Source organism: Pieris brassicae, chromosome 12, assembly GCF_905147105.1.
Source record: "Pieris brassicae chromosome 12, ilPieBrab1.1, whole genome shotgun sequence".
NCBI classification, from domain to species: Eukaryota; Metazoa; Arthropoda; class Insecta; order Lepidoptera; family Pieridae; genus Pieris; species Pieris brassicae.
The window spans coordinates 8,214,214-8,232,273 of NC_059676.1; the positions used below are offsets into that span (position 1 = coordinate 8,214,214).

Genomic DNA, 18,060 nt, shown 5'->3' on the forward strand with positions numbered 1-18,060 from the left:
GAAATAATGAAATGCATGAGAAAAAAATCAAACAAAAATTAAAAATACTTAAAACTTGATATGCGAAAAAATATGAGCTTGACAAAATGGACAAATTAATAGTGAACTCTCCTGTTTTCTGCAGTCCGTGACCCAATCCTGTGATGGCACGTCGAACGCGACCCATATATGCACATAGTACAACAAGTCATTTAAATCTTTGTAAGGCCTCAACAAACACACTACAAAAACACACAGGAAATGTAGTAGCCAAAACAGTTCACCTTTAGAAATCCATCCCATTATTCCGAATGCGCCAACTTATGTTACCATCAATCAAACTCCTTTTCACATATATCTTAGCCATTTGAAAAATAATAAACCCATAGTTAAAAGAATCCCTCGAGGAGCTCGAATAACCGTTGCTACACATTTGTCACAATTAATCCAAAAATGTTACATAAGCAATTGTACTCAAGACTGGCAGAACTTATTTTTATTTTCATACAGCACATTACATATAATAAAAACTGATGAACCGAATTTATCCTTGACATAAAAGATTAAGAATAACTATGATGTTAACTCCTTGGCTTCTCCCGCACCTCTAATCAGATGCCCTTCGTTATCGCAACAAACTCATCGAAAACAAAATTTTTGACGGAGATCTTAAAGGTGCCGCTCGCCTTTTGTTCTCCAACGACGTGCTATCAGCAGATACCCCTGACACTTTATCTTTTAAATCAGGTTTGGCTGCAGGTCTGGATGGAATCTCACCCCAACATTTAAAATACTTAATTAATATCGCATTCTGTGGGTGATAAAGGCGAGCAACTAGCAATTCGATTAATAAATTAATCAACTTTTTTTATACAGGTAATGTCAATACAGAAATTCTTTCTGCGTGAACCTCATTGCCCTCACCAAAAGGACGGAGGGGTGAGCTTTTGATACTACGACGTCTGGCCTCCAAAATTGTTGTTTATTGACATTGACATATTTTACCAAAATTTAATTCGGAATTTGAACCCGTACAGTTAGGCTTCAGTGTAAAAGGAAGGTGTGAGGCAGCCGTCCATGCCGTACGCTCTTCCTAACTTATAGACAGCCCGACGTGTTGCTCAAAATTGATGTCAAAAATGCTTTCAATTCAGTTAATAGGGGTTAATAGTATAGTTTAATAGTTTATTACCCTGCTGACGGAAATAAAACAACATTTTGTACTGGAAATCTACAATTATCTTCTTCTCAGTTACGTGGACTATATATATATTTGAAGACAATGGTTTCAAGCTTAATTTTAGCAAATGCGAACTTTTTATAGATAACTGGTACTTAAATTTAAATGACGTAAAACAAAAATTTCATATTTTGGCTCCAAAGAATAAAATAGTTAACAGTAATTATTTTTACCTTTTAGGTTCTCCAATTTTTGATGAATCTATTTCTGAATAAATTAAGCATTCAATTACTAAAGTTCAAAATTATGACCGTTTCTTTGAAATTAGTCCACATTATGCACTTTGCATCTTAAAATTCGTCCCAAAACTTACGTATGTGCTTCTTTGCTGCTCCTTTTGAAATAATGCAGATCTTTTGACACAAATAGATGACGTAATCAGAATTAGCTTATAATTGCTTCTTAATATGTAGCTGACCGAGCAATCCGTTATGGTGGTTTAGGAATTCGCAAAATTTCCAGTATCGCTTTACCAGCTTACCTATCTTCTGTCCATAGTTCAGCAATCTCATAAGTAAAATTTTAAGGGCATACCCTTCAAACTTTGAAATTGCTGGCTTGGAAGAAGCAAAAAGCTTAATTGCAAGCCCAGATAAAAAAACATTTTCTCTAAATTCATAGAGGAGCTGGGACGACATAAACTGTAAATTGATTTATGACAATCTTTTGAGCTGTAGTACAGGTTCAGCGCATGCTAGGCTTTTGTCTGTGGGTACACATGAGGCCGGCTACTGGCTTCACGCTTACCCTTCGACATATATACAGGAACATTTCTTGAGGCTGACACGATCCGAATCGCAACCTGTCTACGGTTTGGGGTTCCAGTCTGCGCTCCTCATAAATGTCCCTGTAACAGTGATGTCGAAAAGCTAGAACATCACGAACTATCATGCCAAAAAAGTGCCGCTTCTCCAGACATGCCACACTTAACGATATCATACGTCGGTCCCTTGCCACCATTAACGTGCCAAGTCTACTTGAGCCGACTGAAATTGCACGAGATGATGGCAAGAAACCGAACGGTATGAGTTTGATTTCATGGAAGATGGGCCGGGTGCTGGTATGGAATGCAACCTGTTCAGATACACTGACCCTTTCCCATCTACATGGAAGCAACAACAGAGCTGGCGCGTTAGTCGATGTCACAGGAGACCGAAGAGCTGGCAGCTACCTTCAACAAAGAATTAGTTTAGCTATTTAAAGGGGCAACTCTGCCAGTATATTTGGAACCTTGCCTAAAGGGACTCCTTTTAATAATATGTTTTATTTTAAGGTTAGTTATTGTTTTTATACCTGTATCTTATGTTCTTATATTACATAATCTCCATATATATATATATATATATATATACTAATATTAGCAACTGTAAATATTTTTTTAATAGAATAACTCCGATCATTCACAAAAAAACAAAAAAAAGGATGCAGTATGTATTTAAATGTGACAGATCACAGATGGTATTATAGTTTTAAAGGAAAAACCTATCTAAATGGCAACACTGGACAGTATGATTTATAAATTGAAAATGGCGTCTATTCACTATTGCCTATTACTTAGATGAATGATGAATCAAACACTATTATTTTTTTATCTAAGATCATAATTTATGTTTAGAGACTCTTCAAAAATCTCGAAAAACTTGTGTGCCTATGTTTTACTATAGTGTTATCTTTCTGAAGGAAGCTTTGAGTTTCCGTTGTTAAGAAATGGAAAGTGGTTGATTGAGTGTTTACATGAATTCGGCGCGGTGCTTTCGTTCAAGATGCTTCCGACGGTGGAAGAAAGTCGGGGCTACGATTTTCAGGACCCAGAGAATGTGGATAAATGGAAAGGTCTCTTCCTCAATTCATTCAAAAAGGTTTGTATACAACAGGGTAGGCCTCAAAACAAGCCTATAAAACCCCCTTTTCTTTTAACCATATCAAATATAATAATCGTATAAAAATCTTGCAGTTATTTACAGAGAGCTAAATTTTAATAAATATAATAGTATAGTGCACTTAAATGAAAAGTGTTTGATATATAAGATTATATTTTTACACTGTAACTTAATTAAAAATTGTTTTGTAGCCATAAGAGATAAACAATGATAACTATCACAATAAATTACATAAGATTGAAATTTAATCATATTTACTATTACATTTATCAGTATTAGACTTAAATTTTTGATAAAACAACTATAATGTATATATAAAATTGATTTATTCAACTACCTTAAAATACATTAGTATACAAGTTTGTTTTATTATTTAACTTTGTATAAACAAGCATGAGATTTTATTAATTAAAAAAATAGATTATGTAAATTTAAATCATTACAAAACTATGTTATTAAAAGCTTTTGCTTACTTTTAATTATGTTAACATTTTAGAAAATTTGTTCATTGCTGGAACTGTAGTAGATTCCAAGGAATTAGTGCTCTCCATATCACAATTTGATTAGAATATTAAATAGCTGTTATTGTTTACTAAAGATGAGTTTTATTTTTGATAACAGATTTAGTTGCTTCTAATTATTGTTTCTTTATTTTAAATTTTACACTACATACAATCTTTACTTCACAAACATCATCTATATTTCTGTCTCTAAACTTTTATTAAATAAACTAGCTTTTTTTAAGATATTAGAACCAAAATTAATGATTTTACAGAATCTGTGTAAAGTAGGACTTAGGACTAATTCATAATAGTCCTATTTTCAGGATATTTAATTAACCTTTTCAGTTAATATGCTAGTAAGTGATTTTGGTACCTTAGGCTCACTATACCTTTTATCGCAGACATAGACATAATTAAAAGAATGTTTGGACATTATTGCTATTTACAAAAGAACAGATTATAATAAATAGTTTTTTTTTTTAATATTTTCAATTTAAAAATAAAAGAATAACTTTAAAAATCCATTGATGAATTTGAAATAGAATTGTCTTCCCAATTTAACCCTTCCCAATGTATTATTCATATTAACAGATCTTAGAGAACCTGCATCCAACATTAACAGCTGAAGAGAGTGGTCTAGAATTTGTGGAGTCATTATGTCTTCGCCTGCTGTCTATGCTATGTGCTATACCAGCTCCTGTCACAATTCAGGTACAGGAATTTGTACTAGTATTCTGAAATAATACAATAGCCTAGCAATAGTGCTAGAACTGTTTGAAAACCTTTACATTTAAATATTACAGTACATATTTAGTTAAAATGAAGTATACAAATTTGATATACTTAGATTGTAAAAATTGTACATCTATTTAAATTTGAATAGGAGAAATTTACTAGTTTTATTTTCTTTAGGATGTAGAAGAAAGAGTGTCTCGAACCTTTCCAACACCTCTAGACAGATGGGCATTGCAAGAGGCGAGAGATGTACAAAAGAAAAGAAAGTTGCTACTGCCTGCTGATAAGTTGCATCAGCTCCTGCAGAAGGTATTTGAAATAAAATCATTTTCCCCTTAGTTTAATCTGATCATGTATATTTTAAGTATTATTATATATATTTTATTAGTTAAATTACCTTAAATCTTGTCCCCAGCCATTATGTAATTGATTAGGTCTACATGTGTTTTTGTCTGTATGACTGATAATTTTTCTACTCCAAAATTCAATTTGTTCTTGTGTGTTCTTTCAACCTACTGTTTTTCTGTATGGATATTTTCCCCAGCTGAAGTAGCTTAGTTTATAAGAGTTTTCTTACCTTTAATAATCAATATGGTATGAAAGAAGCATTCTATATTATATGTCACAGCAAACTAGCTTAATCTTAGCCATTCAATTAACAGCCTACCTAGAATTTTAACTAAACATCGTTTAACTAGGGGCCTGAAAGATATTCAGCTGTAACAATTGTTACAACATTTAATAAACTGGCTGGCTAATTCTTCGGCCATTTGTATGATAGAGACATTTTTGGACAGAAATAAAAAAGATGAAACATATTACATAAAAAAAACATTTCTTTTAAAATTAAATTGCTTAAGTCAAATTCACATTGTTATTTTGTCACAACACTCTTCCATTGTACTTGTTGTTTTTCATAAAACTTTGGAAAACACCATCAAAGTTGTGGTTTGCCGACGCCTTGTTGACAGTTTGAAGAGTTTCGTTTCGAGTTTGAGAGTGGCAGAAAGTGGAACTGAACTTAAATTATCAGTCAACTAATAAAAGTAAGGCTAGTCAAGTAATAAAACTTCATCGATCCAAGTCAGATGCCAAGCTGTTTGATCAACTGGCTGAACATGTTTCAGGCCACTAGTTAAACTGCGCCGTTTTGTTAACCGGCTAGGCTGTTAATTGAATGGCTAATTAAGCTAGTTGGCTGCGATTTATATATTATAATCATCATTGTAAATATTCAGGAGGTCCTGCCACACAAAATTGACCCTTCAGTAACGGGTTTCATGGTTGGAATACTGGAGTATATAAGCACAGATGTGTTGAGACTCTCTGGAACATTTGTTAAGAAGATCTCACAGAAGTCAGGATATCTTGTTATCACCAGCAGCGATATAAAGACAGCTATGTGTGCTGATAAGGTATATTTTTTTTGTTACAACTGTATGTTTTTTTCTAGAAATATTGTATGATATTTGAACTTGCGATACTGAGATTGTTTATTTAATATCCTATTTTTGTAGCTTCTTATGGATATGTTCTACCAAGAATCTGAACTGGCTGGAGTAGCAGCAGGTGTATCAGCTCTTGACAGGGGTCGCAGAGCCTCCCTCACATATGGAGAGTTGGTGAGAGATCTTTTGGCTGATGAGAGAAACTTCCTTCGCGATCTCAACCTTATCATCAGGGTTTTTAAGGACGAGATAGAGAAGATCATCTCTGACACATGGGTGAGCAATCTCATACAAAATTATATGAACAAATTGTATAAATGTACATGTTTGAATCTGTTAATTTTTATTGATTTATATTATAAATTTGATTATCAATTACTCTCAGCATCTTATATTTCAAGTAACAACCGTTATTGTACTATTCGTGTTCGTATTTTCTAAAGTAGACTAAACAGAAAAACGTTCTGCTAGTTGTGCACTAGGATTTCAGAAACATAAATACCAAATGTTAAATGAATTTGGCTTCTTAAATAGTCTGTCATCAATGTACTTGATATGCATATAAAAATGGTTTGACTTTGTGCCTACAAAAAGTTAATTACTCTAAGCAAAAAATATGGTAAAATATGGATGCTAGTACAGCATCTTTTAATCGCCATATACACAACAATAATAATTCGTAACTGATATATATTCTATATTTGCACACTATGCTTTGTGACAATCTCTAATCGTTCCCCAAAATAGAAAACCCACCCGAACCTCGGACCTAACGATGGAATCTTGCCCCACCATTGGCTGTTCTGCCCTTAACCAATTAAGTAATCGTGGGGCTTGTCCATAGAACTGTTATTTCATAACTACATTAAATATACATACAATTTATCTATCTTACGTACTCATAATTTAAGATATTAATAATACAATTTACTATTTTTTAAATTACCTTATTTATAAAAAAAATTGTATTTATCATAAATCACCGGATATTGTTGTATAAAGTATTACAGACCAAGCCGTTTCTGTGATTGGCTAGCGTCTGCGCGGGAAATATTCAGTGCAATCATGAGGTTTACAATAGAAGTGTTATTTATATTCTAATTATTAAATACATATCAACTATATCGATATAAACTAACTAAAAATAGAAATACAGTCAAAATCGTTTACGATAACACACCGGTTATAGTGATCAAAATCATAGGTCCCGACTGAATTTTATTGTATTAGATACTAAATAACAACGTCATCGGTTGTTACGACTATCGGTTGTAACGACCAAATTCGAGTAGTCCCTTCGATGTCGTTATAACAGATTTTGACTGTATTCAATATGTTAGATATAGTAACGTACACGTTATACAATTTTAGAAGCCGTAACACATCTAATAAAACAATCTTCACTATTATTTTTAATGAAGCCGATACAGAAAAATATTCTAGTAGGCTATTTGCTATCGGTACACAATGTTACTTCAAGATTTTTTTTTATTCCAGAAACTTGTTATGAAATAAATGTTTTTTCAGAAGATATCGCTCATATTTGGTAACATAGTGGACATTTACGAGCTTACTGTCACTTTGCTTGGGAACTTGGAAGATGCAATGGAAATGTCTCAGGATTCGCCGCAACCATATATTGGAAGTTGTTTTGAAGGTATTGGAAATTTATTATTTAATCTGTTTAGAACTCTTGATGACTAATCAGATTTTGATGAGTTTTAGATAGTTACATAAAATTTTCAGTGTATATAAAAAATCATATTTTTTTAATACAAGCCAATAACCTAACCTGACAATTGACAGTCCATATTGATTATCTTTTGACAATTACAACACAACCAAAGATATTTTTTTGTCGTTACCAACGGCCGAAACTTACCCTGATATCATTGGTAGACTTTGACACGACTTCAGATATAACTTGTTCATTTGGCTTCATTGTACTTTTAGTAGGTATTTCAAAAAAATACAATATTTCAACGACGAACTTGACAAATACCCATGATACAAAAAGAAATTACCACCACTAGTAGTACAATTAAAGCAAATGTGAACAATTTTCAAAACATGACTTATTATTTTAGCTGACCACTTCACTGGAAATGCACCAAAGGTTACCAGACATATCTCAAGTTTCAGCCTTATAGACTTTCAAGTATTACGTAAGCAAAACTACATCCATGCCCCCTTGTTAGCAAAGCTGGTATTATGGGTTTTCATATGAGTTAAATAGTTAAACGAAAATCAACGCCACCATAGTGCTTACGTAACACTTGAACGGCTCCTTAAGCTCTATAAGGATATGTCTAAAACGTCTACATTTTGTATTTATTTGTAAAAGTCAAGGTCTAGATTTAGCGGGAATATTCCCATACGTTTTTAACTTGCAAGTCTCGACTGTCAATAAGAAGTAATGCGCTAAGGTAATGTTGTTTTTTTTATAGAATTAGCCGAAGTGGAAGAGTTCCGTGCGTACGTCAGATATGCAAATATTGTCACGAGAAAAGAGTCGAGGGATGCCTTGCAAGAAATCGTTGACAACCCAGAGGTAATGCTTTAAACACGTGTACTTTTGAGTGATCTCAATTAGGGAAATCTTTTGCTAAAAAGCTACATACTTGATTACGTAGAATTTGCGATGTATTTGTTTATGTTTGGGGTTTTCTATAATCCACGCGAACAAAGTAATGGCAATTTTTTTAATCTCCATTAGATAGCTTATTATAACTAAATTTAAATAATAATTATATTTGTATAATTTGCTTTAAATAAATTTATTTTATTTACAATAATTGTTGGATTGATTTCTTCTCAAACTATTACACGATATTTATAAATCTTGTCTAAACTATATTCTGATTAATTCCGTAGAATTCTGACAGCTGTAATTTTTTGACATGTCAGAGATTGCAAACCTTTTTGGCTGGGCACATTTTTCAATTTATAACTAAATTTAAATAATAATTATATTTGAATAATTTGCTTTAAATAAATTTATTTTATTTGCAATAATTGTTGTATTGATTTCTTATCAAACTATTACACGATATTTACAAATCTCGTCTAAACTATACTCTGATTTTTAATTCCGTAGAATTCTGACAGTTATAATTTTTTGACATGTCAGAGATTGCAAACCTTTTTGGCCGGGCACATTTTTTAATTTTAATACGAGTGAACATCTTAGTCTTTGCATACATTTCATTTGTTAGTGAATGTATCCATTTTATAAAGCGATCCTCCACATTAAAAGTGAATTTACGGCGAGTGATAATTACGTCCTTTTTTCATCAAAAACAGTAACAGGAACGGACAAGTAAAGATAATATTTAATTTTTTTTAAGGTTTACTGAACCTGGAAATAATAGGCAGTGTTGCCAGCAAAATAATACATTAAATAAACTGAACCTTATTAGACATATTGTTCGTGATATTGAAATATGTGTTAGTAAATATTAACATTTACCTTTTTGCAGGTAAAACATAAAAAATACGTAGCATTTTATTTTATTGCACTAAATTTGGACAAATTTGTCCCTTTTTCAATGGAGATTTTTTTTAGTAGCAACACTTATGAAATGTCAGAATTCTACAGAATGAAAAATCAGAGCATACTGAATTTATTTATTACTATTAACCTCTCAAAAATCCTCGAAGTTTTAGTGTCGTGGAGGTTTAATGTCTAAATTTCATTTTCAGTACTCCGAGCGTCTTGATACAGCGGGTCATGGTTTTCGACTTGCGGTGAAATACTATCTGCCGAAGTTGTTATTAACCCCCGTTTCTCACGTGTTCCTATATCATAGCTACGTGTTGGCTTTGCTACAGATAGCACCCACTACTGACGACAGGGAGAGTTTTAAACAGGTATAATTCAAACTCGCTCGTAAAAAAACGTCAAATTCTTCAATATTCAACCCAACAAAGAATTGCAACTTTTGCAACTCTATATACCGCAAATTTGGCCCCAGTTGGAGATGTGTTACTGTTTTCACATATGGGCGGGATATATTCAACGAAAAACGATTCGAATTGTCGACGACCAGTCACTGGCGTAGAGATGAGGGCTCTCTCTACATCTTCTACAGCATTTACCATACATACTCTCCGTATTCAGAGGAGTTGTACGGACTAATACCTACAGCTGGTTTCATCGGACGTCAAGGCGGAATGTAAACCTCGACGTCCGTCATTCCACAACTGAGCATTTCTTAAAGCAGATTTTTTCCGCTGACCAACCAAACTACTGAATTTCACGAACCAATTCGACAAGAGCGTATCGATTCTTAAAAGGCCAGCAACGCACTTGCGAGCCTTCTGGTAATGTGAGAGTCCATGGTCGGTATCACCTAACATCAGGTGAGCCTCTTGCCCGTTTGCCTTCTATTACATAAAAAAAACTTTAAATATGACATTTATCAGTTTTAGTTTTTTCATAGCCTAAATAAAAACGAATATTACTTTTTCAGGTCGAATGCAATTTACATCCCATAAAAAAGTTATTGACGAAGGCATTAGGAAATGGCCCTAAAATGTAAGTGATTTGATCTATATTCTAATTCGTATCTGAAGTCGTAATCTCGTCTTGAGCACTGTCAAATATGTCAAACTATACATAAAAAACTGAAGTTTGAAGTTTGATTGACGTTCTAGAATACTGGTCTAAGAATACCGTTAATAATGTAATATCATTTTTATTAAATATACCAAAAGTTTTTACTTAAAGAATAAGTCATAATTATTAAAATTTTAAATATGTAATGTAATTAACAAGTGCCACATACTTTTCGAAATTGGTACTACCGTCGCCATTTTGGTGCGTACAAAAAATAATTATACGATCTACCCGCATATAAAAAATCCAACTAAAAGTTGTTTTTTTAATTCCTTGCTAGGTATCTTAAAAGATATATCAATAGAACTGGTAAGAAGACCTATCGTATCAGTTGATTCTAAGTTTGTGTCACATTTGATTAAGCCTAGAACTGTATTTTGTTTTAAGCCTAGAACTTTCACATGACTTCAAATTATTCCCCTTATAAAGGTAAATTTTTATTTACTGGCAATTCTAACATCCATGAGAGCGACGCTCTTACCTGTCAAGAGAAGTATGTGGCACAGTAACCAACACTAAACAACAAGTCCTAGACACACAATAATTGTCAGCTTCAGATTTTCCTGTTTGACGTTACACTACTACGATCACAAATAAGAAATTACGTCTGTCTTGTTAATTTATTTAACGCAGATATTTCTTTTTTAAATGCTTGGAAAAAAACAAATATATATTGTTTTAATTCTTGTGGATATTTTGAGAAATACATAAAATTGGTTAATGCTTTTTTATTAATATTATTTATTTTTCTGTATTGTCAAATAATATTTATTTCAGTGATACAGCAATCCGAGGCGCGGCTAGAGCGAGACGGCAGCTCGCGATAGAGAAGTGCAACGAGCTCGGGAAATTAATAGATAATTGGGATACGAAAGATGTGCCACAGTGCTGCAATGAGTTTATTAGAGGTAACATTTGAAATTACTCTTCGAGATAATAATGAGTCAAATTATGAAATAGAAATATGTATTAAATTACCGAATACAAAGATTTTTTCGGAAACTTAGCATTGGTGAGCTGACATCCTCCTGACTCTTAAGTCTAAACTTTCATATTACAGCGAGGTGTCTTCGTTCATGCAATGCATTTGATTTATCGTACGTACGCACGTACTAATGTAGCGTTTCGTGCCCGTTTACAGAAATTAAAATTCCTGGAAGACTCACTTTTTCAATGTCGATTTTCGTGTTCCTCAAGCGCCATTTATATTCTGGGTACCTATTATTAGAATATTTCTGTTTATTTTAGTTGTTATACTTTTTAATAATATTTTGTTCTTATCTGTGATGCAATTTAAGGTAACTTCACTTCAGGACAATGTATCTTGTATTTGTGATGTGGCTGTTCTGTTTCCTTATTGAATCAATATCGAAAAATTATGAGTTGTATGTTCCTTATTGAATATTTCTATGTTTACAATAACGCGATATAGATTGTAATATTCACAGTATTTACAATTTTGCAGTAACATATACAGATACTATACCATTCTTACTAGTGATTTTATCAAAAAAATTTTTTAATTCAATGTCCATTGGAATTGTTTGCTAAATTGCCAGCGTTCATGTTGTATCTCTCTTGATTAAATGAATTAAATTAATAATTTGTTACCTTCTGTTGCTGTTATATAGATATAATAATTTTATCACATTTCAGAGGATACGCTATCAAAACTAGGCCCTGGAAAACGAGTTGCAGAAAGACGGGCGTTCCTATTTGACGGTCTACTTCTTCTCTGTAAGCCGTCTACTAGCATAGTCAGCGTAAGTATGAACGAATCAACTTTTTTTAAACTAATCGTATTTTATTTCAAATATTGATATATCATTAATGTATCTGTCAAAAAGTCATATGTGTATAAATTTCTTAACCGAGAAATGTATGTGTATATATTTTTGTGGTTTCAGTGATAATTTTCCCGAAACATAAATGCGATGCAAACACTACTCTCGTTCGCGTCTTAATTTTAATTCTATGTTCTTAGGTAACTGTTAATAGTAATGCAGCATCCGGTGGCCCCCAACAACTGAAGTTAAAGGAAAAACTCCATATTAGAAAACTAGAAATTGTGGATAAAATTGACTGTGAAGGTTAGTTAATTTTTGACATAAAAACTAAATTTTCATCCATTTAAACGTAGTAAGGGAGTTTTTTTATTTGTTGTATGCATTTTTCTTTGCAAACTTTTCAAACTTAAACTAATCTTGAACACGTAGTTGCCCTACGCTTGTCTTACTGGTGACTATGTTTTATTTAAATGATTTAGTTTCATTAATAAAGAACTAAAGTCATATATGTTATAATGATATCGAAGGGACTAGTCGTATTTGGTCGTTATAATCGGTAGTCGTAACAGCCGATGACGTTGTGATTAAGTACCTAATACATAGTATTCATCCGGAACCTTTGATTTTGGTCAATATAACCGGTATGTTGTTCTTAACGATGTCGTCGTAAACGATTTGGACTGTAATTCCCAACTCTGCTAGTTGGGCGATAAAGAGGTGGAACTTTAAGAGTGATTTCACGATTCAGAGTTTAGTCAAATTAAAGTTTTTCAGAAACAGTTCAGTTTCAGTTTTTTTTTAGCGTTTAGCTTAAACGTATGACTTGCAGAGGTAGGCTTTGAGTTCGATTATAAAATGTGGATAAAAAAGTATTTATATTAACTATATAAATTTTGTGCAGAGGGCCGTAACCTAATGGAGCTAACACCCCGGATCGGAGGACCAATAGTTCTTTCGGCTGCTTCAGCCGCCGAAAAAAGAAACTGGATGTGCGACCTCGTCATGCTGAACACCAAGCCCATGCTTGATAGGAGTTTGGACAGGTATTTATAGCTAAGGAATTGGTCATCAATAGTTTGGTTACCTTTAAACTGGTTTGACTGAAAATAACGAATCATAATTTGTCTTACATTAAGATGGGTTCTATGATGAGCAAAACAATATTTCCGATCCCTTGGTGTTGCGTAGAGATGTGGGTTCTCTCTGCATCTTCTACCGCATTTACCATGGGGAGTGTTCAGAAGAGTTGTTCAGTCTAATACCCGCAGCTGAGTTTAATTATCAGACGTCAAGGCAAAATACTAAATACCATCCGTATCACCTCGACGTCCGTCGTTCCGTAACTGAGCGTTTCTTAAGGCAGTTTTTGCCGCGTATCACCACGACGTCACCAGCCCACTGAAGTATTTCAGAACCAATTCGACTTAGGGTCTTTTAAGAGCGTACTAATTCTTAAAGTGCCGGCAACGCACTCGCGACCCCTTTGGCATTGAGTGTCCATTAGCGGCGGTATCACCTAACCTCAGAGGAGCGAAATGTCCGTTTGCCCTATTCTATGAAAACCTAAATGCTCTCTGAAATTAATAAAATTTTATACTCTTCAGCATATTACTAGAACTGGAAAGGCGGCATCCCCTCAAACTGCCACCGGTGTCGTTATATCGCTTTGCGGAGCCCGACTCGCCCGATAATATAGTGTTGGAAGAACGTGCGGGACCCACCCCTCTTATAAAGGTATGCTCTTAAGGTATTTTCCCCAGAAATTTAATATTAAATGCTATTATAATTTTACCGTATCTAAAGTTTTTCTAAATGAACGAAGCGAATTCTTAAAATTAAGTATAAATATCTGTCTGTATTGTTATTCAAAGTAAAAATTACACTGACGTATGTGAGAAACTACTTAACCTATTTTGATGGAACAGTACTGTTTCCTGATATGCAATGAACCTTATTTCAATCAGAATAAAAATTTTATTTACGAAAAAGATGTGAACAAAATTAGAATACGAAATATAAAAACATAGACATAACATTCATTACTAACGAAACACACATAATAATAAAAAAAATATTATGGAATGAAAAAAAAAGGAATAAGGTACATTTTAAGTGTGTAATGTGTGTGCGTTGTCGGTGTAACTGGCTCAGGATTATGCGTGGAGCTATTACTGGTCATTTTGCCTAGGACCACAACAGGTTTAGCTTGCGCCTCAGACTCAAAAAAAGGAAAATAATGTATTAATAAAATAGTAAAAATTAACTTGGACGTCTTGGAGGATTTGTGTGTAAAAAGTAGTAAAAAAATCAATGACGCTACAACCTTTTTTAGGTCTGGGCCTCAGATTTATGTATCTGTTTCATGATCATTTGTTAATCTTATAGACAAGTAGGTGATCAGCCTTCTGTGCCTGACGCACGCCGTTTGCTTTTTGGGTCTAAGGCAAGTCGGTTTCCTTACGAAGTTATCCTTCACCGTTCGAGCTAATGTTAAATGCGCACATAGAAGGAAAATCCATTGGTGCACAGCCGGGGATCGAACCTACGACATTAGGGATGGGTGCAGCACGCTGAAGCCACTAGGCCAACACTGCTCTGCACTGCATAAAAAATAAGACGTAGTTAAATAAGTATTTTTGGGCGGATTAAAAACTAGAACACCTGGTGGAAGTCGAAATAAAATGATGTATGTTCAATATATGATTTCAAATATCCAATACCAACAAAAGATCACACCGATAACCTTCTTTTTAAAAGTTGATTAAAAACTAATTTATCTTCTAGGGCGCCACCCTCCTAAAACTCGTAGAACGACTAACATACCACATCTACGCGGATTTGAACCTCGTGCGAACATTCCTAACGACCTACCGCTCATTCTGCTCACCGGCCGAGCTGCTCGACCTGCTCATTGAGCGGTTTCATATTCCGGAGCCGAGCGAGGTCTACGATACACCCAGAACCTGTGAGTATTAACATCATATCTATCAGAACCTATTTCAAAATGTGTACTTCTGTTCAACCTTACTTACTTAACTATAATACAAAATAAATTTTAAACCGAAACGCTTACAGACTAAGCTATATATACAGAGAGAATGCGTGTAGGCTGTTGGTGTGTATTTGTATGTGTGCGTAACTGAAGCCTGTATGTAAAAATCGGCTTCATATTTTTACAAATCATTTATTCACAGTGTAAACTCTATGTAACGTCCCTCAATTTTACGACGAACCCCCTAAAGCGTCGTAATTAAATGGCTTTGGTTGGTTTAGCTTGTCTTCCATACTATGATACACTCTACATAGCAGTGCATCATCTCTCAATAGCGTAAACAATTGAGTAATAAAGTACTTTTAAATGTGCTAAAATTAGTAATAAGCGCAGCAGCCGTGTACGTTCCTTTGGTCGCTTTATTATCCTAGCCCGCAATGAGCTCAACTGTGGACATCATACATACAAACTTTCTAAGAAATTCGTTTATTTTTATAGAAATTAGGAGTGTTTGCACGTGTTGATTGTTGTTGACCATGACTAGTAAGTACGAGTCATGGATTATCTATGCGTTTTTCTTCTCCATTTAACGACAACTCTATAACGCCATAATATGCACGGGCCCTTTAGTGTCGTTATATAGAGTTTACACTGATATACTAGTATTATGTTGATCAATAATACTGCAGTCCATAGTAAATCAATAATAGAAACTATAATAAACATAGAAATTTAATTAACATATGTAATATATGAAAAAATATCTGCATCTTTTATTTCTATCAAAATCACTTTACATCGTGACCTGTCGTATTTAAACAAACATTTGTGTGATGTACGGTTAAAGACTAGAGTATTGAATTGTCATGTGTATCAACTTAATATCTCAATATTTGCGCACGCAAGTCCCAAGGATCAAGTTACCAAAAAAGGATATAAGTCCTCACGCGTCGCTTATGGATCTAGATCTAAATATCGGTAATGTATAAAATTATTTATGCATAATATATTTATGTTTTTTTTTATGTAGAGTTTCTTTACATGAGAAGTAAATATTATATATTGTACTTCAATAACAAATTTGGTTCCAAAAATCAGGTAAATTACAAGAATTAATCTATATAAATAAAACATAAGCTCAAAACCCCAAAACGACCAATAGGAGTATTTTTGAACTCTGAGAAAGATTTTTATAGTGATAGCTGCGTCCGCGAACTTTGTTTCTCCTTAATGTGATTTTACTTAGGCTACCTTATTAGTACATACCAACATGAAACATTTTGCTATGGTATCGCAGGACTGTTCGGTTTTCCGGAATGAAAACTTTTATGTTTTTCTGTGAATATTTCTCTATAGTAGAGTTCAAGTCAAAGGTTGTATGTATTTTTGTATGCGTCATAAAAATAAAAACAAAAAATTTGGGGTGGACACTCCTTATCACTTAGGGGTTTTGGGTAGATAGTAGTCGATTCTCAGACTTACTGAATATGCATTAAAAATCCTATCCTATAGTAAGTTCGAAGGAGTATAGGAACTAACATTGTGACACGAGAATTTTACATATTTAGAGATGATAATTGTTTTATACTAGTTCTGAGTGTACTTAGTACTTAGGTTTTTATGGGGTGGAGGCATAATGTGTCATTGGTATGCAGCGACTAAAAAGGTAGCTCGGCAGCTAGTTAGAATATACAATTTTATGAATTTAATTTCTTATTAAAATTTAGAATAGTATAGTAATATATATATATATATATATATATATATATATATATTATATACAAGTAGTTTCTTTGTATTATCATTTTATACAATGCTGTTCGTAGTTGTACTGTTTTTACTTTACCGTATTAGATTTTGAAATTAATTTGAACTCACAGCTGAATGCGTAGAAGAAATGTCAGCGAGTAGCGATGCTGAGAAGCTAAGTAAGAATACGGCGCGGGAAGATTGGAAGAGATATCGGAAAGAGTTCCAGCAACCTGTCAAATTTCGGTAAGAATGACATGACTGACACATATTGTAATTACGAACTTTTAGAACCAATATTTATTCAGGTTTTTTTTAATTAAAAAAGAAAAATACTAAGTATTGGATTGTTTTATGCCTCTGTAATTGAATGAATGTTCGGACCTGTAACTAAGTTTCATCATCGGACGTCGAGAATATGAAATACGAGGTGATACGGGTGGACCCTTATCACCTCGAAGGCTGTCGTTTTTAAGGCAGTTTTTGCCGCCATTATGAACCAGCCTACTGAAATATTTCCGAAACAATTCGACTTAGGATCCTTAACAAGAACCACGTACGTACGTACGTAGCAATTATTAAAGGCCGTCAACGCACCCGTGTGTCCTAAGACATTTCGAGTGTCATGGGAGGAGGTATCAATTAACATCAGATGAGCCTCCTGCCCGATTTTCCTCTGTTCTATAAAAAAGCCATTGAAAGAAAAATTTAGAAAATATGACTGCCTTATATTTAACTAATTATGGGTTTTTTTTATATTTAGAGTAATCAACGTACTAAGACACTGGGTGGACCAACATTTCTACGACTTTGAACGTGACCCAGCATTGCTTGAAAAATTAAAGGAATTTTTGGAGTCGGTTGATGGCAAACCTATGAAGAAATGGGTGCAAAGTGTACTCAAAATTGTACAGAGAAAGGTGAGGTTTTGTTGTATACCAGTGACGTGCGCCGGCGCCGTATTTCTTCATACTAAAATAAAGATTGTTCCATTCATCTTATGTTATAGCTATTAGAAGTAGCTTGAAATTAATTAATTACAATAAATATATATATATAACCTACAATACGCTCGCCCAGTTCTATAAAAAAAGAACTTTATTCTTGACAAATAGGTTGTGACAAAATT

General features: G+C 33.6%; 1 protein-coding gene across 3 annotated transcripts in view; it reads left to right on the plus strand.

The window, feature by feature from the left end:
* The first annotated feature begins 2,755 nt into the window (after positions 1–2,755).
* Positions 2,756–18,060, plus strand: part of LOC123717587 (protein son of sevenless) — a 31,416-nt gene continuing 16,111 nt past the window's right edge. For 2 of the 3 annotated variants that reach the window (XM_045673680.1, XM_045673682.1), the window contains exons 1-17: positions 2,756–3,078; positions 4,194–4,313; positions 4,515–4,646; positions 5,576–5,752; positions 5,855–6,061; positions 7,313–7,442; positions 8,233–8,336; positions 9,488–9,655; positions 10,258–10,322; positions 11,181–11,311; positions 12,060–12,166; positions 12,388–12,493; positions 13,092–13,233; positions 13,795–13,924; positions 14,975–15,155; positions 17,063–17,177; positions 17,695–17,851. In XM_045673680.1, coding sequence (XP_045529636.1) covers positions 2,983–3,078; positions 4,194–4,313; positions 4,515–4,646; positions 5,576–5,752; positions 5,855–6,061; positions 7,313–7,442; positions 8,233–8,336; positions 9,488–9,655; positions 10,258–10,322; positions 11,181–11,311; positions 12,060–12,166; positions 12,388–12,493; positions 13,092–13,233; positions 13,795–13,924; positions 14,975–15,155; positions 17,063–17,177; positions 17,695–17,851 — 2,268 coding nt within the window. In that variant the 5' untranslated portion in view covers positions 2,756–2,982. The remainder of the gene's footprint in view (positions 3,079–4,193; positions 4,314–4,514; positions 4,647–5,575; positions 5,753–5,854; positions 6,062–7,312; positions 7,443–8,232; positions 8,337–9,487; positions 9,656–10,257; positions 10,323–11,180; positions 11,312–12,059; positions 12,167–12,387; positions 12,494–13,091; positions 13,234–13,794; positions 13,925–14,974; positions 15,156–17,062; positions 17,178–17,694; positions 17,852–18,060) is intronic. The other variant, XM_045673681.1, reaches the window with a different exon arrangement.